This window comes from Anguilla rostrata, chromosome 2, assembly GCF_018555375.3.
Source record: "Anguilla rostrata isolate EN2019 chromosome 2, ASM1855537v3, whole genome shotgun sequence".
In the NCBI taxonomy this organism is placed as follows: Eukaryota; Metazoa; Chordata; class Actinopteri; order Anguilliformes; family Anguillidae; genus Anguilla; species Anguilla rostrata.
Window position 1 is genome coordinate 40,118,474 of NC_057934.1, and position 24,793 is coordinate 40,143,266.

The 24,793-nt window shown below is 41.6% G+C and overlaps 1 protein-coding gene across 1 annotated transcript in view; it reads left to right on the forward strand.

The window, feature by feature from the left end:
- The first annotated feature begins 1,734 nt into the window (after positions 1–1,734).
- Positions 1,735–24,793, forward strand: part of LOC135248017 (apoptosis regulator BAX-like) — a 32,818-nt gene continuing 9,759 nt past the window's right edge. The window contains exons 1-2 of the mRNA XM_064322105.1: positions 1,735–1,914; positions 2,113–2,152. Coding sequence (XP_064178175.1) covers positions 1,893–1,914; positions 2,113–2,152 — 62 coding nt within the window. The 5' untranslated portion in view covers positions 1,735–1,892. The remainder of the gene's footprint in view (positions 1,915–2,112; positions 2,153–24,793) is intronic.

The window sequence follows — 24,793 nt, forward strand, 5'->3', positions numbered from 1 at the left end:
AACCAGAGGCACAAATTGGTGACACGTCTGGACAGACAGCGGTCTGTGCAGCATGAAGTAATGAGTCGTGCAGCGAATTGAGTTCTCTCTCATTATGTTTATGTATTGTGTAATAACCAATTTGTTGCAATACTACTTTGTACTTGTTTTATCAGTTTCTATGCAGGTTTAAATGTGGATCTGGCAGTTCTGTGACTTAAGACAAGTCCTGTTTTCAAACCGTGTTGCCTGAAACTAACCACTGCATGTGTTCTATTCTGTAAAGTTCAGTCACTAACTAGACACATTAATTGGCAGCTTTGGAGCCACCTCTAGTTTGTTAATGTGGTTGCAACTGTTTTAGTTATAAATGTATTAGCCTACAAAGAAATCTAATTAAAAATTTTTTTTTTATTGATGCTCTATATTTTTCTTGTATGTTGTGCACTATTTATATTTCATTAATTCAAACATTGTCTAACACTCTTAAATTCCTGTAATTTTAAATGTGATTTCTGATACAGGCTGTGTCAACTGGCATCTTTATTCTGACGAATTCAAAAATGAATAGGCTTAACGCATCGAGAATGTGGCACCATAAAACAGCGCCAAAGGGTTCTGTGGGTATGGAAAGAATGGGGTATTCTATGCCTTTAATTCAAGAATGGACTATCCAGGCTTCTGCATATATTGAAGCCTGGTTACACATAGCCTACGTTGACAGGTGTGAGCAATAGAAGCCGGCTACAATACATAGCCTACTTTATTCTAAGCAAAAAATCATATTCGATTAATACTTAAGTTTCAAATGTCAATTTGATTATATCAGTATCATCAAACCAAAGAAAATCTATATTGAACCTATCAGTAAAGTCCACAAGAGAAGTCCATCAACGTAAAGAAAGCGCAGACATGGCTCTACTTTGTAAGAAAAGCTCCAGTAATTTCATGTTTGCAATAAGCTGAACCTACCAAAATTGTGCTATATGGTAATATGAATGAGGTTATCAAAAAAGTAATATTCTTTACAACAACAATAACGACAATAATTTTGCCTAAATAAATTGAAAATTGAAATGGATTGTGTTACGCGAATGGTTCTGATGAACCAATTAAAATTATTTTCAATTAAAACGCGAATCGGAGGATTCAGTTACGATTAAACAAGAATACATTTTATTACAGAACGTGTCATACAACACCCGAATCACAAGTTATAAATCAAACAACCAATGCTTGAAGCTATTCGGAACGGATTTGTACCCCACCGGGACTTGTAGCCTACGTTTGCTCACATCAGTGAGCACTTAATTATTCACTTCGAGCACTTCCTTCAACGAACTAAAATAATTGGTAGCTGAATGTTGGTATAAACAGCTTCTGTTTGACATAGGCTAAATGTAGTTATCTGCGATTGCACAGGTACCGACACGTTGGCTATATGCACAGAAAAATGACGCCCGTACTCCGGTGTGCTGATACTTGCTTTCTTCCGGGACTTCACAAGCTTAAGTCGTGCTTGCCTTTCTAGTTGCATGTCTATATTTGACCGCTCGTAGGCGCATAGGCTATCGATTATTCTCCCCAAATATAATTAATTTGGTTTTAGAGTAATATCTAGATAATGTGTGGTAAGGTTATAAAATCCCATTGATGTAGTCTCAAACCAGACTATATCAATGGGATGGGACAGTGGCTTGAGCTTCGAAGTAGCTCCGCCTCTACATGAAGTCTGAACTAAAAGGGTGAGTTTGAACCAGAGGGTTTGAACCACACAGCAGTGCTCCACGGCTCTAACAACCGGCAGTAGGCTGTGTTAGGCTATTCTGTTTACGTCCAAAGGGAAAGCAGGCTACAGGAGCTATAGCTGTTGTCTGGAGATCTACTCATTCACTGTTAAAACTACTTTTCAGATGGAAAACCACGCAATATCAGGTATCAAATTTTCATCATCAGTTTTCGATTAAAAAAAAAAAAAACTAGGTGTAGGCCTTCACAATAATATAACAGCCTATAACGTCATAGCTGCTTCTCTCATGTTACTAACTAGTTTGCTATCGCAAATGCTCGACTAAGTGGACAGTAGGCACAGTCAGAAAGTTTACGCCCGACTTTCTGTGGTTTCACTTTCAGATGATCAAATCTTACACAGAGGAGAAGTCATTTTGAACGGGTAAGTTTGCGTCTTTCAGTGCATTTTTTTTCAAACTGTATCGTTAGACAGCACCTCTTTCAAGCTCTAGGTGGCTAACGAATTTAGCTGGTCGTCGATGAACGAAGCCTATAGTGTAAGGCAATATTATTGGTTACAGTAAACTGATGGCTTTTTTGCCGTTTCACTGTTACGTTAATCTTTCTGGTTTTCCCATTTAAATGCAACAACCTGGTCTCGTGTTCATTAGGCTACATGACTGCATTTATCACCACTTTGCAGCGGTGTAATGTAACGAAGTAGAAATACTTATTTACTGTATAGAGGGTATGCATTGACGTCACTTTCTCACCGGAATACGCCCCCTCAGTCGGACTGAAGCAGAGACTAAAAAATATGGACAGAGCTACTGTGACGTCACCCATTGACTCTCCATGGGTCTATAAAACACGTTTTGAAGCCAGAGACTGTAAAAAAATATGGACAGAGCTACTGTGACGTCACCCATTGCCTCTCCGTGGGTCTATAAAACACGTTTTGAAGCCAGAGACTGTAAAAAAATATGGACAAAGCTACTGTGACGTCACCCATTGCCTCTCCGTGGGTCTGTAAAACACGTTTTGAAGCTCAATGGCGGGCGCGGCCATGTTCTCGATTTGGAGCCAAACCATAGAGTTAAGCGGTCTTGTGATTTTAAAATGTGATTGACAGTCCGGTGCCGAAAAGCCCATCAACCTGAACGAACGATTGCAGAACGAACTTGAGGCTAGCTGACTGTCTGTCGTTATGTTTTAAAATATATGATCAAATATTTACGGAGTTTAATTTCCATCCGTGACTGTACTGTGTCATGTAATCACGTTATATGTATGACATTAATAATACAATTATGTTCAGTTATCTTCAATTTATGTTTCTCGGCAAAACGAATATGCTTAGCTAGCATATCAGCTTGCCAGTGAGCTATCCGTGGTTAGCTCACGCATTAGCAATATGAACTACAGGGGAAGAACATCGACTGCACTGATGGTCAGTCAATCAGAGATGTGTAGACTACTGGTGATTTGACTAGGCTAATTTTCATATAACTGTCTGGTAGACCTGCTGTTAACCAAGCAAGTTATCGTCGTAGGTTTTCGCCACAGTCAGTTAATGAGCCATTAACTGCTACTACTCCATCGCCGTTTGTGGTGTTTACTTGCTGGGTGACGCTAGCTGACCGATCGTTCGCAAGTCACTTTTTACCGAATAAAAATTAACACTGTCAGCGGTGATTAACAAATCTACCAAGTATTTTAATAACTGATCTACAGGCGTGTAAATATGACAACGCACTTTGAAGAGCAAGTTTTCCACCTGTTGCATAAAGACAAAAATAATGTACACATTGAATTTCTAATTATTATTATTTTCTTGCTAGCTTCTAGCTTTGTCACATTCGTGCAGCCTAGCCCAGGTAGACATTTACGGAATGTACACGACTGACAAGCCGTCAAACACGTTTGACAGAATATTTGCCGGTTAGGGTTAGCTAGCTAGTCAGATGGCTTGGTACGCGAAGTTGCGAACTGTTTTAGCATAGACTACTGGACTACCACATATAGCAAATACGCGTTAGCTGATTACGCTTTCTGCCAACTAATTATTTGGTTAAGTGGGCTAAAGGAAATAGTAAAAATGATTCGGCTACCGCAAAACTTCAGAGGAGGATTATTTTATGGTCGTCTAGTGCAGCTGTAAATAGCACACGCTATAATGAAACCACTACAAAATGGGATGCCTGCATTTTCTGACTTCGCACAGGTGGACCGTGGTCGGAGCAGACTGTAAAAAATATGGACAAAGCTACTGTGACGTCACCCTCTCCGTGGGCCTGTAAAACACGTTTTGAAGCTCAATGGCGGGCGCGGCCATGTTCTCGATTGGAGCCAAAACCATAGAGTTAAGCGGTCTTGTGATTTTTACAATGTGATTGACAGTCCGGTGCGGAAAAGCCCATCAACCTGAACGAACGACTGCAGAACGAACTTGAGCCTAGCTGACAGTCTGCCGTTATGTTTACGGAGTTTAATTTCCATCCGTGACTGTACTGTGTCATGTAATCACGTTATATGTATGACATTAATAATACAATTATGTTCAGTTATCTTCAATTTATGTTTCTCGGCAAAACGAATATGCTTAGCTAACATATCAGCTTGCCAGTGAGCTAGGTAAGCTATCCGTGGTTAGCTCACGCATTAGCAATATGAACTACAGGGGAAGAACATCGACTGCACTGTGATGGTCAATCAATCAGAGATGTGTAGACTACTAGTGATTTGACTAGGCTAATTTTCATACAACTGTCTGGTAGACCCGCTGTTAACCAAGCAAGTTATCGTCATAGGTTTTCGCCAGTCTGTTAATGAGCCATTAACTGCTACTACTCCATCGCCGTTTGTGGTGTTTACTTGCTGGGTGACGCTAGCTGACCGATCGTTTGCAAGTCACTTTTTACCGAATAAAAATTAACACTGTCAGCGGTGATTAACAAATCTACCAAGTATTTTAATAACTGATCTACAGGCGTAAATATGACAACGCACTTTGAAGAGCAAGTTTTCCACCTGTTGCATAAAGACAAAAATAATGTACATTGAATTTCTAAATATTATTATTTTCTTGCTAGCTTCTAGCTTTGTCACATTCGTGCAGCCTAGCCCAGGTAGACATTTACGGAATGTACACGACTGACAAGCCGTCAAACACGTTTGACAGATGGAATATTTGCCGGTTAGGGTTAGCTAGCTAGTCAAATGGCTTGGTAGCCGAAGTTGCGAACTGTTTTAGCATAGGCTACTGGACTACCACATATAGCAAATAAGCGTTAGCTGATTACGCTTTCTGCCAACTAATTTGGTTAAGTGGGCTAAAGGAAATAGTAAAAATGACTCGGCTACCGCAAAACTTCAGAGGAGGATTATTTTATGGTCGTCTAGTGCAGCTGTAAATAGCACACGCTATAATGAAACCACTACAAAATGGGATGCCTGCATTCTCTGACTTCGCACAGGTAGACCGTGGTCGGAGCCGCAATGTCAAGGCCAAGAGACGCCACCTCCCACCCCAGTGACCACAGATTGTAGCCCCTACCGTAGCTCAGTCCTACGCAGTAATCCGGAAGTGACGCAAGCTGTACCTCATTGGTCCAGAACAAATATTGGCACTGTGCCCAAATGACGCAATAAATCATGAAATGACCCATGGACAGTCATAAGACGAATAAAATACACCTATTATGACTATTTGTTCTTGTGAGAAAAAATTATTGACTTTGTATTTTGATCGCATTTGTACCGTAGACTTACATGGAAACCGGATATGAAAACACCTATACTGGAGCCATCCGTAGTGGCGCTAGTGAGCAACCAGGAACTACAACACCAGGAAATGAGCTTCAAAAACGAAGTCTGGTTTTGGCCGCTTGGGTCGGAGCCGCAATGTCAAGGCCAAGAGACGCCACCTCCCACCCCAGTGACCACAGATTGTAGCGCCTACTGTAGCTCAGTCCTCCGCAGTAATCCGGAAGTGACGCAAGCTGTACCTCATTGGTCCAGAACAAATATTGGCACTGTGCCCAAATGACGCAATAAATCATGAAATCGACCCATGGACAGTCATAAGACGAATAAAATACACCTATTATGACTATTTGTTCCGGTCATAGTTCCTGCGGTGGAAACGCACTGAGTTCCTCAAAAGGTTCCTAGTTCCGGGGTATAGTTCCTGCGGTGGAAACGCGGCTTAACCGTGCCGAAAATATCGTGCTGGGCATGGTTTGTAATCGTTCCGCGCCAAACCGTTTCCAGGTGGAAACAAAAAATCACAAAAAAAATTACACTATACCGTTCCACTCCGTGCTCAGAATAGTTTGGCCCTGTGGTGGAAAAGGGGCTATTCACTTCACTAGCTACATTTTGAAAATAAATTTGATAGACTGGAAAATCGGAGTAAAGGTAGGCCTACCTTCATTACTTGCGACAAAACTATAAAACTATTTTTTTTTTTAAAGTATAATCTACAAATAGCCTTGTGACTAAACAAATTAACCATCTAAAGTAGGCAGTATACTTTGTACGAAGTGGAACTTTTTGAGCAAAATGAAGCAATCAGAACAACTGACGAACAAAAAAACGCGGTGTTGTGTGTTTGTAAGGTGCAGTGTGCGACGGCCTCCAGGGAGAACTTTTCGAAAAGTTCTTTCTTGTTCTCCGACCTCCCCCTCTCAGCTATTGGTCCAAATATCACAGCTGGTTACGTCACGGTTGAGAGTTCAGAGGGCTGAATTCACATGCTAATGTACGGAGAGTCAACGACAATCTCTCTTCTGTAGAGATGGGAATTCTGTGAGTTCCCGCATGTTTGATGAATGGTGCTACTCGTTTCAGCAAGTCATCAAAACGCCTAGCACACATTCGGAAATAAGAGAAAGTGGACCCCCTCGTCTAAACTCGCATTTGCCAAATGTACAGACAAAACTCTCCATTCTTCGTCCTACTCTGATTTAGAGGGCAAACGTACCATCTTCTTCACCTTTTTTCTTCTTTTTCATAGCTAGATAAACTAAAGCCACTTTAAACACTTTAAACTTTTTGTTTTATGTTGTGACCTCGCGTAGCCCTTCTCTTTATACATCCATGGCGTAGCCGCGAGACGGAGGTCTAGTTGAGATTCCAGCCCCGGTTAATAGCTGCCTCATAATTATTCGTAATTAATCACGCCCCAGCGGCGTGGAGTGACTTTAAACGGTGCGGTGTTCTCACTGAGTATACCGACAACAGTGTTCGTGGACATGTTCGCCGGTGGTTCTCAATCCTGAAGTTCTTTCTTCTTACTGAGTATACTGCCAGTTTAACGCTAACGGACGACCAGAGAATAGATCGTAGTCGGACAACCGCCACCAGAATATCAACCATAGCACTGCAGTCATTCTGCCTGGGCGCAGTCATGTTTTAATCTGAATAAAAACACGTTTTAATCTCATTGATTGACATTGAAAAACAAAAAATATCAAAATAAAATAAGATAAGATTGTAAGATTCTAATTTATTGATGCCTGTGTTTTATTTTTCAGTGGAACTTTTTTCAGTGCCAATACAACTTTTTCCAATACAAGTGTTTCAATACCAATGTTTCCTTTTTCAGTTCAGGTTTTGTTTTCAGTGCTAAATTTTATTTTCAATGCCAAAATTTAACTGTCACTGTTCTAGCCCAATACAAATTGTAGTGATTGCAGTGTGCTCTCAAACTTGTCAGTATAGGCATGTGCTAATCTTGATTCCAGCACGATTTAAATGGCACCTAGATATGGGGTGCTGTTTGTAAAAAATAGCATACTCTGAAACCCTGCTGACTAGGGCCAGAGATGGTGTCTGTGTGGCAACTGCTCGCTTTTGCCGACAGAGATGGAAAAGTTGTGTATCTAGCAACAGCTGTTCAGAGTCACTTGGCCATATAGGTCAAACTGTTGTTTTTGTTGAAACTGAAATGTGTCATCATCCTCATTAATTTAATTGACAATGTTATTGTATATATACAGCATGGATCAATAATAACATTATGATATGAGCTTAAACCGGTGAAAATACTTCCTTTAAATGCATAATCCCTAAATGCCAATACACCAAGATGTTTATTGAATCCACCCTATTCACAGATATCCCGTGTATCACATCACACACAAATTCTGTGGAATTGTGAAACCATTTTACGTCATATACCGAAAGTGCACTCCATGTCTAAAATAATGGCGACATCCATAGGTCAAAATCTCTATTAAGGGTTGGGGTTTAAAAAAAAAAAAAAAACTGAAATCTTTTGTGTTGTTTTTACAAAATATTTCCATAGTCGAGAGCATTTACAACATAATAAGCCATACAAGTCTTAAAAGGTGGGGTTCCCCTTTAAGGTTGACAGTTACCAGTACTGCCAAAAGTAATGGAAAACTCTAAAACGGGAAATCATGGAAATGGCAAATAATAATAATAATAATAATTATTATTATAAATAAATAAAACTTGGAAAGCCACAGAACTGCCATCAAAATGGCAAAAATCACGCTGTGATATTTGTGACTTCTGTGACAAACACCCAGCCACAATCATGGTCTTCAGTCCTTTTCAGATAAGATTGGACAGCCCTGGTTTACGTGCTGTCAGATGGAGCATGGCAGGGGATTTAAAACTCAATCATGGGGAACCACTGTCTTCATTAATCCCTTTGTCTACTAAGGTGTGATTTTTCTTCTTAAGGTCTTTTGCGACTCCTACCTACGTTTATTTACATTTGTCTCTGTTTTGAGTGTTTCGTTCTTTCTGTTTGTTGTCTGATTGGCCGTTTCCAACTCCGATTACTTTGATTAGTTTGAAAAAGCCAGCATTTGCCACTTACCAGTGGAGACTAGCTCTTCGAACTTGTATTTGGTGTGGTGTGTACCACGATTGCTTCTTTTGCCTTTGTGTATTCGACCCTATTTTTGTTTTGATTCCGAATCCAGTCCAGCCCTTCTGGTTGCTTCCTGATTAAATCCCGTGTTTGACCATTGACTCGCTTCCTTCCTTCCTATTTTTGTTTTGATTCCAATTCTCACCTAGCCTATCTGCTTTGTCTGTGGATTGGATTTTGTGTTTGACCCTATTGCTTGTTTTGCTCTCTGCTCGCCGTATTGTACTCTGGGTAGTTAGTGTGTTCCCAGTTGGATTGCAGATCTTACCATCAGGACACTACTTTGTTATTTTCCTTTATTATTTTTGAAGGTACCCTGGGTGGAGTTTTAACTCTTCATTGGGGGTACGCTATTTAGAATTTTTGTTTCAGACTAACTGTCCGAAACGTTCAAAGCCACCCCATGCCCAGTACCTTTCAAAGATTTGCCAGTTTTCAGATAGATTTGGATAGGGACTGGAGTTACTGGTCGGTTTGCAGTACGTTTCCCTTACCGATTTCCCTTATAATTCATCCTGTTACGGTCTGACCCTAGACCAGGTCGTAATAGGTCATATGTCCGAAATGCCTATTTATGCCATGAAGAATACATATTCCATATTCACATCCTGTAACTTTTAATTGGTCTGATCAACTAGTTTTATTATAAATAAATTTCCTTTAGAATTAGGTTATGCAGGGAGTTAAACTTGTGTTTCAATGGTTATGCTACAGGGGTCCCCATAAGCACTCCAACAGCACAGTCAAATGACTAATTGTTCAATTGAGTTTACAATTGAGACAATTATAACAATTAGTTGCTTGAATATGGAGAGAAATGAATATGATTGGAAGTTTAAACGCTTATTTTTCTCCTTTTCATGTCTCCTTTCCCAGTATGGAAGACCAAACGGGTTAAAAACATGTGAAATTGTCATGTGGAGTCATCAATAACAGGAAATGAGGCAGGGTGGTAAAAATTAAGCGTTTGGAACGCACCCCACGTCTTTAAGCCAGTGGTCCTCACTTCTGGTCTTGGAGAGGTGCAGGGTCTGCTGAATTTCATTGTTACTCAGAACTTCAGTATCACAGTAATTGATCAAATAAAGCAGTTGATTACAGTTAACTCAGGTGACTTGGTTTCTTGGTCTGAATCTCAAGGAAAAAACAAAAACCAGCTGACTCTGGCTTTCCAGGATCAGGAATTAATATAGGCCTATTTGCAGTAAAAAGAAAAGTGTATCCATATAAAACAGGGGTGTTCAATCTTATCTGAAAATCTGGCTGTAGGTTTTTGTTTTAGCCCAGCACTGACACCTAATTCTGCTTAAAGTCTTGATTGAACATGATGAATCATGAATTTATTTCCTTTAACCTTTTTGTGTAGGTTCAATTTTTAATGTGGACATTTCCCACTGCTTCTGAGAACCTATCATGCCCCTGTAAAACATTTAAAATACTGCAGCGTGTTCATGGTAGTTATCCTTGTGTGTGTGTGTGTGTGTGTGGTGACCTCAAAACTAGAAACTTTTAAACAGATTAAGAGCATCTACTGTAGAGTGAGAGAACTGAACCGTGTTTAGTACAGATGGGCAGGATGGGACTTAATCCCCAGAGAAGACTACCCAGGGTCTGTTGTGTAAACATGCTTTGACATTGCGTCCATGTGGGTACATCTATCTTGTTTCTCCAATCAACACACCCCCTTCTGAAACCCCTGGAGCAAATGTGGATATATTTCTTATATATCAAATAAATGCAATATATATGCAAATAAAATGTATTTTGCTTGTGGAAAAAGAGATAACCACACCGCAAAAGGAATGATGGTAAAATATTACATGGAGAGACAGCACAGGAGCAAGCAATGTCAATTAATCAAATTTTACTTGACATACCGCTTGTAATAACGGTAATTCAATTGAGCAATCCACAGATAAAATTCAGTTCGGTGAATACACTGAATTGAATGAGAAATGTCCAAATGAAAGACCTACAGGTTACATGCAACACGATATGAATGATTTGCACTTCAGGGGGAAAAAAAATCCCTCTCATGTTTGTGTGGGAAAGTGTCAAATCACATCATAAACACAGCACAGGACAGCCCGTCCAGCAATTACAGCAGGATTACACGCATTAACCTCAGTATTAGAACAAAACTATAAATGGTGCAAAATAATTTAACACTAAAGTTTCAAACCAGCAAACATGTGGAAATGACTAAGGACAAACTTTGAAGTACAGCCACCAGTAGGGTCAAAATTTCACCTCTTTAAAATCCTGTTTAAACCAGCACACCCTATTAGCATACAACAGCTACAAACCCAAAGCAAAGTTTAACTCGGCATCTGTTGGTGTTTGGTGCGGTCTTTGTTAAATTTAGCAAAACCTTACTTCATGAAAGCAATAAAGACAATGTTGTCTTTGCTCCATTTGATGTTTAGTAGACAGACATTTACAGATAATTTCTGGTGGAAAGATCAAGATTGGTGCTGCCGATGACACCCCTTTGATCTGTGGCTATTGTATATCCTTACAAACAGTGATTGAACTTTAGTTGTGGCCATTTGTCTATAACAATGGGAAGCAGTTACAGAGTGTGAGTGTGGGAATGTGTATTCAGATGAAGTTAAGACACAGGAGAGCTTAATTGTTCAAACCTATTAGTACTGTGTTACAGAAAAGCATGAAAAATCCAACAGGTGACACACTGCTTTCTGGTAATAATTATGCATTTTCACAGAAGATTAGCGGGTCCTTTATAATTAACATGGGAGAACTTAACAGCTGTCAAAGTAGAAGCAGAGTTGCTGAAGCATATACAATTTGCAGTGTTCTAAAATTACTTGTTTGGTTTTATCATGAGATTATACCACAAACCAAACATGTAAAACATTTCTGCCACTATAATACAAGTAATTGCAATGAAAACTGAAATAATGGGTTAGGGTCTTACCTGAAATAATGCTGTGATCCTGGTGAAATTTTTTTTTGTCAGACTAGTAGGGCGGGGGGGCATAAACAATGTGGAAAAACTGCCCTCACTGTTATGAGCCGTGCTCGGCCTGGACCCAAATGCAGGACTCAGAGACAGCAGTTTGATGGAATTCAGGAAAGGGGTTTATTGAGTACACGGCAGAGGGCGGTAGGGACCAGGGCAGACTTGGGACAGGGACCGTGAGGGTTGGTGAGGAGTCCGGATCGCTTGGCGTGGCTGACGGGATGCGTAGAACAGGCAGCTTGGGCAGGGACCGTGAGGTTGTGAGTGGTGTCGGGATCTGGCTGGGTAAGGCGCTGGACGGGATTCCTCCGGTTTCGGCGGCGGAGCTGGACTGGGGACTGGGAGGCCGGCGAAGGACGGGCTGGACCGGGAGGTTGGAGCTGGGGAGGTAAACTGGGTAGAACAAGGGAACACGAAACGAGACGCGACGAAGACCAACACGTAGGTTCGACAGACAGGGGAACACTGAAACCAAGTGCATGAACAAAACTCAGTGGCCAAGAGAACAGTGCAATGTAAGGGAAACGAAGAAGGTGCAGAGAATCGGGGTACGGAAAATAGAACTAGGCTTGGGTTATGCGCGGATTGCGTGGTGCGAAGCTAGGCGACAAATCAACGATCTGGCAAGGGGCGAAACAAAAAGCGTGACTTTATAATCTGGTACTGATTAGAACTAATAAGGGAGGGTGTGAGGAATGCGACCTGAACGAGTGAAAAAGCAAAGACATGGTGAGGAACACAAAAGCACAAGGAACATAAATAACATGAACACGAGGAAATCCACATGACAACCGAAACACGGGGGCATAACACTCACCTCCTAATAAAATTAAATTTACATACTTACCCTAAAAATGGACACACCAGAAAGACACTGTTGCTCCTGGCTTTATCCTCAGATGAGGTCCTTTCATCAGTAGTTGTTCTGGTGCTATCACACACTCAGTGGGTTTACATGATGTTTGAATAAGTCGATTTATTGTGCTTAGTCTGGCTAAAACGGAACTTTTAAAAATCGTGTAAACATTGTAGTCCGACTGAAATCATACAAAGTCGATTTTTTCAGAGTCGGACTAACATACCTAGATAATGCGGTTGGGGGTCGCATACGGCATACGCTTCAATAGGCCAAAAATTGGCCTAGGTGCTCTGCGCATGTTCCATAAATTACATAGCAACTATACGCTCACGGCGGCCAAGCGGAATTGATAAGGTTTCAGAAAATATATAACTTTTAAAGATTTAATTCTATCTTCTACTGGGACTTTTGCCATTTATTAAGGGTGTGACAGAAAATTTTGGTGCCGCTGACTATAATTGAATGGTTTTTACATTTAACGGTCGATTGAGCAAGTACCATTCAAAGTACATTTTTGGTTGGACAGCACCAGGGGGCCAGCCCTACAAATGCAAATGTCTGTGACTGACTGAGTGACTGAGTGATGAAGCTACACCATTGGTCGGCCAGATCACGTGTGTTAGGTCCAGCCATATACTAGGTTTTAACCTGGTCTTGTTATGGGTTAGTGCTGTCCGATTGTGCTAGCTACTTCACATTAAGCTTGTACAGCGATCAATAAAGGCTAACAGCACAGTACCACTTAATTATTGTCACTTCTATCACCACTGTAATGAACTAAAAAAGGCGACAAACAACCTTTTCTGTGAGAAATGCATTGTCGAGCTCACATGCACACACTGCCGGCGACATTCTAAAGCTCCGTTTTGCCCTCCCTAGTATCATGGTGAAAAAAAACACATTTCTGGATGGACGAGGAGACCAACTTCATGCTATCGCAACTAAAGTTATCTTTTTATCTATTTAAAGTTAACTTAAATATCATAAAATACATGGAAGAAAAACGCGGAATGGCGAACTGTTAAAAAAAGTTTGCGACAAAATTGGAGGAAGCAGGATTTATAAGAAGCCTGTGTCAGACACACCTCGGTCAATAAATCGATTCTTTCCGAGTCACGTATAATGGGACAACGACAATAATCCAATTAAATCTCATCTTTGGCCAAATCGAGCTATTAATATAGATCGATTTTAACTGTGCATGTAAACGCACTGACTTTCTGAAGGATGCACAGATTGGGTTGATCAGGCCCAGAATGAACTGTATGGCTGATCCAATGCCCTGCCACTGTTTCTGACTGGCTTTTTGAAGAATTTGAATCCATTCTCAACCCATGTTGAATCTGAAATCATCCATTCAACAATACTTGTTGGCATGTTTTGGTTTTATTCTTGCCCACCACCACCCCCCCTCTTTGGGGGACATCTTTCCTATTGCAAGTCTGGCCTGAGCCAAGTAGTTAATCCAATGTTACGCACTCTTCAGCTAAAGACAGTGTGATGCTCTCTTCCACCTGTTCAGCCGTGTTGCGCATGATCTTGTACTTTGTTTTCTTGCCCACCACCACTCCCCCTCATCGGGGGACAACTTTCTTATTATTGCTGTGGTCTGAGCCAAGTAGCTAATCCAGGGTTCCACACTCTTCAGTATGATCCTCTTGCTTCCTCCTGTTTGGCGGTTTTGCACATCGTCTTGTATGTTGCCCTCTTTACTCCAGTTTTTTTCCTGTATTGACTGTTTTTGGAAATTTCTTAACCCACTTTCATTGTTAAGCCCTGAGCTGCCCAGCTGTTCTCCATACACCCATCCTTAAGTGATTGGCAGTTCTTCAGCAGTTCTTCAGTTGGTTTCATTGGCTTGCTCAAACCTCTCTTCCCATGGCACAATCAGCTTCAACATAATGATGTTCCTTTGTACTCCTTCACTTCTACTAATCCTACCAATCCTACCCTGAGGGCTGTGATGTTCCAGTGGAAAAAGGCGAGTCTCCTCTTCATCCACTACCAATCACAGTAAGCCACAGTGTGAACATTGATCACTGCTGACCTGGAGTGTTTGTCCATGCAGTCCCAGTCCTCAATGTCATCTCTGAAGGGAAGCTTCTCCTGAAGCTTTGGGAAGCTCCGATCAATCGTTGAGGTAGGAATGTCAGCACCTCACCTCAATTTGTACACTGGAAGGGCTTAGAGGAGTTTGAGGAGGAACGTGCGCTGACAGCACCAGGCCTTAGGTTACACAGGCACACCGCCTTTCTCCACCCTTTGCACTCAGTCAGGTGCATGGTCTGTTGTCCTCTTCACACTCAGTGTCACAGTGAGCAGCCATACCACTTCCCCAGGCATCTGACTGGCTTCTCTGTGAGAACTGGAATCTATTCTCCACCCACTTTGAGCCAAATGTCGTCATGCTCCTTGCCGTTGCCTTTCATCAGTACCAGCATCCTCAAACTGCTGGGCTTGAAGGTCACTCTTGCTCAGGTAATGGATCTGTCCAGGTCTTCAAGCACCCATCTCCGCTCTGTCACTGACTGTGTAGTGATGGTTCTGCTATCCGTGAAGGTTCACGTTGGTGGTTGCAGCACTTTGGATTTTGTTTTTGGTCCTCTGCTTGGTCTTTCTGCAGAGCCCACAAGGATGCAGAAGGCAGCAGTGATGGGCACCATGCACCTTGTAATCGTGTCCACCCCGATCCTCTGGTAAAGCAGTCACACACTGTAACCCTCATTCTGAACCTTTATTTAAAAATGTTTTTTTTATTATTATTTTTTATTTATTTATTGTTTTTAATTTAAAAAAAAAATGTTTCTATTTATTTATATTTATTATTTATTTTTTATTTATTTATTTATTATCATTTAAAAATATATTATTTTATTAGAGCTAGGGTTAGAGTTTAATTAATTAATTAATTAATTATTATTATGATTATTACTATTATGATTATTACTATTATTATTATTATTATTATTATTATTAATAATCATTATTATTATTTTTAACTAAAGAACTACTTAAATAAGTTCAGGATTACAAGGGTTACAAGTGTGTGACTGTACTACAAAACAACAGAGGCTGGGGGTGGCACAGTTACAGGGTGCACGGTGTCCATCATAGCTGCTGTTTACATCCTTGCAAACTCTGCAGAAAGACCAAGCAGAGGAACCAAGACAAAATCCAAGGTGCCGCAACCACTAACATGAACCTTCAAGAAGGGATCAGCACTGACATCTGAGGAACTAACCTTTACTGCAAGCTCATCTCAGTCTTCTGTATCCAATTAAGCTTCTCATCCATGGGTCACTGGTACATCAATAGCTTCCATTCATGGTCATCAAACCTGTTTTCTGTGACATGCTCAACAGTGACTGGGAGGGCTCCTGTACAATCCTGCGGCGCCTCTTCATTCCGCACTGTGACCACCTCACCCCCTTCAACGTGTCTTCTTCCAGCACCTGTTCTTACTAACCTGGGAGACAACCTGTGTCTACTTCCACTGGCTAACACTCTTTTATTGCCCACCACCACCCCCCTCTTTGGAGGACAGCTTTGTTATCAATGGCCTGGCCTGATCCAGATAACTGATCCACTCCTCTGCACTCTTTAGTCAAATATGGTTTGATGCTCTTGCTTCCTCCTGTTTAGATGTTTTTCACGTTGTCTTGTATGTTGCCGTCTCAGTTTCCTCTGCATCCATTGTCCTTAGAAGCCTCTTATCCCATGTCCACTGGTAAGCACCTAGATGACTAGCTTTCCTCCATGCACTCATCCTTAAGTGATTGATACTTCAGTGGGTTAATTTCATTGGCTTCCTCCAGCCTCTCTTCCTTTGGCACCATTACCTCCAGCACAATTGTATTGCTTGTGCTCCTTCACCACCTCCACAGTCCTCATCAAATAATTTTGCAAAGGATCTTCCAGGGGAATAAGGCCTAGTGTTAAGTCTTCTTTTCATCAGCTGAAAATCTGAAAATCACTGTGAGCCACAATGTGAACCTTGATCGATGCTCACCTCACTTAGTTCTTGCAGTCGCAGTTCTCAATCTCTTCTCTGAAAGTCATCTGCCATTTTGTTCCCCTGCTGTAAATGCCAATTCTAGTGAAGCTTTTAGAATCTTTGGAGGTTAGCTGCTAATATTTCTGTCCACTGGTTCCACTGCTGATACTTTGCGTTTGTATGCCGGAATGGGTTTAGAGGTGTTTGGTGAGGAGTGAATGCTGACAACACTAGACCTTGGGTTACACAGAGACACCACCCTTCTCCGCCCTTTGCACCCAGCCATGTGTGCGGTGCCTCTTCACACTCACCATGTTACAGGGTGAGCAGCCAGGCCACTTCCCCAGGCTTCTGACTGGCTTCTCTGTTTGTGCTGGAACCCGCTGTCCATCCACTTCAAACCAAGTGATTGTCATCCGCCTTGTCCTTGCGTCTCTTCAGTACCAGCCTCCTTGAATCTGAGTCTGAAGGTCATTCTGGCTTAGGCAGTGGATCTGTCCAGATCTTCAAACACCGATCTCTCCTCTTTCACTGACTATGCAGTGATGGTCATGTTGTCTGTGAAAGTTCATGTCAGTGGTTGCCACACGTTGAATCTTGTCTTGGGCCCTCTGCTTGGTCTTTCAGTGGAGTCCACAAGGATGTAAACGACAACTATGATGGACACTGTGCACCCCATAAAGATTCTACTCCCAGCCTCTAGTTGTACAGTCATACACTATAACCCTCATCCTGAACTATTCTAAATTACTATTTATTTGTTTATTTTTATTTCTATTTATTTTGAATTATTAATGATTATTTTTTAAATACAGTTTCTAAAATACATTTATTATAGTTTGGGTTTTATCGAGGTTATATTATTTCTACTAATAATTTTTATTAGATTCTTATTTTTTATTTTTATTAGTTTTTTTAAATTTTTTAAAATGATTTCAGGGTGAGGGTAACAGTATGTGACTATACTACAAAACAGCAGAGGCTGGGCGGTAACAGGGTGCACAGTGTTCATCATAGCTGCTGCTTACATCCTTGTGGACTCTGCTGAAAGACCAAGCAGACGGCCCAAGACAAAATCCAAGATGTGGCAACCACTGACATGAACGTTCACGGAGAGCATGACCATCACTACATAGTCAGTGAAAGAGAAGAGATGAGTGTCTGAAGACCTGGACAGATCCACTGCCTAAGCAAGAGTGAGCTTCAGACCCAGCGATTCAAGGTGGCTGGTACTGAAGAGAGGAAAGGACAAGGCAGATGACAAGCACTTGGTTTGAAGTGGATGGACAGTAGATTCCAGCACAAACAGAGAAGCCAGTCAGAAGCCTGAGGATGTGGTCCAACTGCTCATCCTGTGACACAATGACTGTGAAAAGGACAAGGCAATCACTCAGATGACTAGATGCAGAAACTGGAGAAAGTTGGTGTACCTGAGACCCAAGGCCTGGTGCTGTCAGCACATAGCCTTCTCCAAGCTCCTTTAGTCCCGTGCGATGTACCAAGTCCTTCCAGTCTCAATGCGAGACCCAGGGCCGGGAGGAGGCGGAGGCTATGGTCTGGAAGAGGTTAGCAGCAGCCATGATATGTCCATCCAAGAGTCACTGAGATTCCCTAACAGTGCTGGTGTGGAAGAAAAATACCTCCCTCCAATTCTGTGTGGACAACAGGCAGTTAAACACAGTGACTTACAACGCGTTGTAGCCTCTTCCCAGAATTGACTACATCCTGGACAGCATAGCAGGTGCTAACTGGCTCAGTCCACTCAACCCCCACAGCGGTTATTAGCAGGTCCCTCTTCTGGCACCGACTCATCCCAAGACAGCACAGCCATGTTCAAATGGCTGATGGAAAAGATACTGCAGGACATTCCAGCAACAGCCTGCAGAGTCTACCTTGACGAGATCCTGGTCCAAACCTTCAATGTAGTGCAAGCTAACCTCTGCACCGAGCCAGGTCATGCCTTGTTCTATAGCACGATGATCTGTCATGTCATGTTCACCCGAAAAACATGACACTTCTACAGCAGGATAACAAAGGTCTTCTCCTCCATCTGCACCCACTATTTTCATCTTCATCAGATCTATTTCCATGATGTGGTCAGCTCCAGTGTGAGGATTTATCCCACTCAACTTGTCCACTGCTGTGTCTGATCTGACTGCACAAGGTCAGTTCCTGTTATTTTCTACAGCAGTTGCAATGCCACGTCCTTTGTTTGAACCTTAATGTTACTGCTGACTCAGCTGTGGTGTTCTTACAGATCTGTAGAATGATGATCTTAATTTGATTAGCTAAGGGGAAGGGGGTGATGGGGGGAGGGCAATGGGAGGGGAGGGAGTTGACTGAAGCCCATCCCAGCATGAATTGGGCTAGAGGTGCACCTATGCATCTCAGGGCACACACACTATGGACACCATAGCCATGGACATGAGCAAACCCTGAACCTCAGTCAGTATGCCAGTCAGACCACTCAAAAATCCTATTTTACACATTTACTACAGAAAATCATCTAATCATCTGCAACGCAGAAACCGCCGAGCCCTTCTAAGCTCAAAGCTAAAATCTGCAAGCATTTACAAACTAGTCTGCCTGTAATATTTTTCCCACACCTTCTCTCTAAAAACCACATACCAACACAACAAAAACGCAACCAAAGACCTTCACTCAAAAAACCTGAAACCATTCTAATAAATTCCAAGTTCCTATATTCCTTCAAGACCATGAAACAATTACTGTAGCATCACATTTTTCCATCATTGCAGGAGCAGCATCATTGAAAAAAACCAGCAGCAAAAACCAGCTTTGAAATAAAATAAGCATGCCCGTACCTTTGACGTCTTCTGGCAACCTACAACCCACCACCAACCGTGCAGCAGCAGCAGCAGCAGCATTGCTTCTAGCTCCTCATTTAAACAGCTCTCTCTCAAATGCCACTAACTCTCAAATCAGCACCAGATGTTTCAGCTACACGCAGCTAAGATCTCTAGACCTATAATTAATTCACATCATAATATTATTATATCACAGCATAATCATTCCAGAAAAACAATGACGGCACCAAAATGGAAATCAAAATAATCTACACATTTTGCCATAATTTAAAATATGAACTTCACTCATTCACTGTTAGCAACAGCCACCAATTGCAGAAACCACTGCACAATATGAATCTAGCTTTTCCTCAGAGTAATAGAAACACAATCAAACACTACAGAGCCCAATTAAAAATATAATCTTCACTCCTCAACAACAGTTGTCACCTACGAATGAGAGGCCTGCGAATGAGAGGCATCAATTGTAAAGCGCTTTGGATAAAAGCGCTATATAAATGCAGTCCATTTACCATTTACCTAGTGTAGCATAAGCAATCTCCAAAAAGCAAAAAGAAAAAACACAGCACTTCAGCACAGCAGAATTCCACCAGTGAAGGTACATAACCAGCTCCTTACCTTTGATGTCTTCTGGCAAACCCACCTACAACCCACCACCAGGAAACTCACCACTAACTGTGCAGCAGCAGCAGCAGTAGCAGCATTGCTTCTAGCTCCTCACTTAAACTCTCTCTCTCAAATGCCACTAACTCAAATCAGCACCAGAGCTTTCAGCAACACACAGCTAAGATCTCTACACCTATAATTAATTCACAACATCATCATAATATCATATCACAGCATAATCATTCCAGAAAAACAATGACAGCACCAAAATGGAAATCAAAATAATCTACACATTTTGCCCTAATTTAAAATATAAACTTCACTCATCCACTGTTAGCAACAGCCACCAATTGCAGAAATCACTGCACAATATGAATCTAGCTTTTCCTCAGAGTAACAGAATCACAATCAAACACTACAGAGCCTAATTAAAAATGTAATCACTCCTCAACGACAATTCTCGCCTAGTGTAGCATAAGCAATCTCCAAAAAGCCAAAAGAAAAAACACACTTCAGCACTTCAGCATTCCACCAGTGAAGGTCAAATATGGTTTGATGCTCTTGCTTCCTCCTGTTTAGATGTTTTTCACATTGTCTTGTATGTTGCCGTCTTTGCTCAAGGAATCCTCAGTTTCCTCTGCATCCATTGTCCTTAGAAGCTTCTTATCCTATGTCCACTGGTAAGCACCTAGATGACTAGCTTTCCTCCATGCACTCATCCTTAAGTGATTGATACTTCAGTGGGTTAATTTCATTGGCTTCCTCCAGCCTCTCTTCCTTTGGCACCATTACCTCCAGCACAATTGTATTGCTTGTGCTCCTTCACCACCTCCACAGTCCTCATCAAATAATTTTGCAAAGGATCTTCCAGGGGAATAAGGCCTAGTGTTAAGTCTTCTTTTCATCAGCTGAAAATCAGAAAATCACTGTGAGCCACAATGTGAACCTTGATCGATGCTCACCTCACTTAGTTCTTGCAGTCGCAGTTCTCAATCTCTTCTCTGAAAGTCATCTGCCATTTTGTTCCCCTGCTGTAAATGCCAATTCTAGTGAAGCTTTTAGAATCTTTGGAGGTTAGCTGCTAATATTTCTGTCCACTGGTTCCACTGCTGATACTTTGCGTTTGTATGCCGGAATGGGTTTAGAGGTGTTTGGTGAGGAGTGAATGCTGACAACACTAGACCTTGGGTTACACAGAGACACCACCCTTCTCCGCCCTTTGCACCCAGCCATGTGTGCGGTGCCTCTTCACACTCACCATGTTACAGGGTGAGCAGCCAGCCCACTTCCCCAGGCTTCTGACTGGCTTCTCTGTTTGTGCTGGAACCCGCTGTCCATCCACTTCAAACCAAGTGATTGTCATCCGCCTTGTCCTTGCGTCTCTTCAGTACCAGCCTCCTTGAATCTGAGTCTGAAGGTCATTCTGGCTTAGGCAGTGGATCTGTCCAGATCTTCAAACACCGATCTCTCCTCTTTCACTGACTATGTAGTGATGGTCATGTTGTCTGTGAAAGTTCATGTCAGTGGTTGCCACACGTTGAATCTTGTCTTGGGCCCTCTGCTTGGTCTTTCAGTGGAGTCCACAAGGATGTAAACGACAACTATGATGGACACTGTGCACCCCATAAAGATTCTACTCCCAGCCTCTAGTTGTACGGTCATACACTATAACCCTCATCCTGAACTATTCTAAATTACTATTTATTTGTTTATTTTTATTTCTATTTATTTTGAGTTATTAATGATTATTTTTTAAATACAGTTTCTAAAATACATTTATTATAGTTTGGGTTTTATCGAGGTTATATTATTTCTACTAATAATTTTTATTATATTCTTATTTTTTATTTTTATTAGTTTTTTAAATTTTTAAAAATGATTTCAGGGTGAGGGTAACAGTATGTGACTATACTACAAAACAGCAGAGGCTGGGTGGTAACAGGGTGCACAGTGTTCATCATAGCTGCTGCTTACATCCTTGTGGACTCTGCTGAAAGACCAAGCAGACGGCCCAAGACAAAATCCAAGATGTGGCAACCACTGACATGGACGTTCACGGAGAGCATGACCATCACTACATAGTCAGTGAAAGAGAAGAGATGAGTGTCTGAAGACCTGGACAGATCCACTGCCAAAGCAAGAGTGAGCTTCAGATCCAGCGATTCAAGGTGGCTGGTACTGAAGAGAGGAAAGGACAAGGCAGATGACAAGCACTTGGTTCGAAGTGGATGGACAGTAGATTCCAGCACAAACAGAGAAGCCAGTCAGAAGCCTGAGGATGTGGTCCAACTGCTCATCCTGTGACACAATGACTGTGAAAAGGACAAGACAATCACTCAGATGACTAGATGCAGAAACTGGAGAAAGTTGGTGTACCTGAGCCCCAAGGCCTGGTGCTGTCAGCACATAGCCTTCTCCAAGCTCCTTTAGTCCCGTGCGATGTACCAAGTCCTTCCAGTCTCAATGCGAGACCCAGGGCCGGGAGGAGGCGGAGGCTATGGTCTGGAAGAGGTTAGCAGCAGCCATGATATGTCCATCCAAGAGTCACTGAGATTCCCTAACAGTGCTGGTGTGGAAGAAAAATACCTCCCTCCAATTCTGTGTGGACAACAGGCAGTTAAACACAGTGACTTACAACGCGTTGTAGCCTCTTCCCAGAAATGACTACATCCTGGACAGCATAGCAGGTGCTAACTGGCTCAGCTCACTCAACCCCCACAGCGGTTATTAGCAGGTCCCTCTTCTGGCACCGACTCATCCCAAGACAGCACAGCCATGTTCAAATGGCTGATGGAAAAGATACTGCAGGACATTCCAGCAACAGCCTGCAGAGTCTACCTTGACGAGATCCTGGTCCAAACCTTCAATGTAGTGCAAGCTAACCTCTGCACCGAGCCAGGTCATGCCTTGTTCTATAGCACGATGATCTGTCATGTCATGTTCACCCGAAAAACATGACACTTCTACAGCAGGATAACAAAGGTCCATAACCAGCTCCTTACCTTTGATGTCTTCTGGCAGACCCACCTACAACCCACCACCAGGAAACTCACCACCAACACCACCAACTGTGCAGCAGCAGCAGCAGCATTGCTTCCAGCTTCTCACTTAAACTACTCACTCTCTCAAATGCTACTAACTCTCAAGTCTCAGTACCAGGGCTTCGGCAACAAGACAGCTAAGATCTATACAGCTACAATTAATTCACAACATCACAATATCATTAGATCGCTACATAATCAGTCCAGAAAATACAAAGACAGCACCAATGTCCAGTCAGCAGCAACCGCTTCTGAACAGCACAGCAGCAACGCAGCCGCAAACCAGGAGAAAATTATATCGAAATCACCACAAAAATTCCTCACAGGTATCAGACACCAGAGATCCAAACTTAAAAAATATAATCTTCACTTCTTGTCAACAACTCTCACCAAGCATAAGCAACAATCTCCACATAGCCAAAAAAAAGCAGTCTTGAGCACAGCGGCATCCAACCAGTGAAAAGTACATAACCATGTTCTTACTTGGTGTCGATTGATTGATGCATCTAGTTGGACAGGTTGATTGCAGAGCTGGGGAAAGAAATCATTTTAAAAAACTCATGAACATCTACATGCAAATAACAGCCTTTCCTATGAATACATAAAGTAAATGTAAAACCCCTGGTAAATGTGAGACTTCCTGTAAATGTAAAACAAGCTGATGGTAAATGAAAAAAAACCTACTGCGGTAAATGTAGAATTTGTAATAATTAAAAAAAAAAAAAAAAGAATTATAATAAATAATGGGTGAACGCACAATTATTTAAGCCAAAGTTTTATCTTTGCATTTGTTTGCACACTGAGGAAGGGTGAATACAGAAATGTTAGTGTAACTAAAAGCATATTAATATGAATGGGGAATCTAGGTTGCTCACTATCCTGGATATTCAGCACCCCTGAATAAGACTTTACAGGAGTAATGAAATGTTGTTAGTATTTCTTACAGTATGTCCACAAATACTGGCCACAACCTTATCATGCTCTCTCAAACATATATGATCTAGGAATGTGCAGTATGTACATTCTGAGGCTAAGAACTGTTATTTGCCTGGTTGATTAGTTTTCACTTCACTCTGAAATGCTTATTTCAGTAGATTTAGGAGCATGGGCGATCACATCCCCCATGTTCGACTACTTCAGTTTCACAAATTGACTAAATTAATGCGAAATGAAAGACTATCTTAGAGGATCTATACTTTGATCCTAATGAATAGAGTACATACACAATATATGGATTCTGCTATCCTGGATAAAGGTCTTTGAGGAACTCCTTTATCCTCAGGCTAAAGGGAAGTAACTTAAAAATTTAAGTGATATGGTAGGCCAGTCTTGTAAAGTACAGGAGAAGGGAAAAAAAAGACCACGATGAGCCCAGGCCAAAACAACAAACAAAACCAGGACCATCTTAAAACGAAATCAAACTTAACTAATGTGCCACAAAAGAAAAAAATACATCAATACACAAAATACAATAGACAGAATATCAAAACCCCACTCAATAAACCAACATAAACAGGTGAATATGTGACAAATAAAAATAGCTCATGCAGCCCTATGCAGAAATAATAAAAGCTAGACCAGGCCCAAACTCACACAACACAAGTCAATGGCAAAGATGGCCAACAGGCCCCAAGGTGGGTCTTTACACAGGCTGCTGGGCTGCAATTGGCTGTAGGAATTTGAATTTGAATTTGATTCAGCCAATCAAGAAGCACAAGTGGCAGTCAGTGGGCAGATACCTGTTGCCTCACTGAGAATGGGAAGTGAACAAAATGGAGGCCGTCAAAGAACCTACAGTCTGGTATTTTTTCAAAAAGTTAAGGTAGTAAATAAAAATCAACTGATTAAGCCTGCACTTGTCTGTA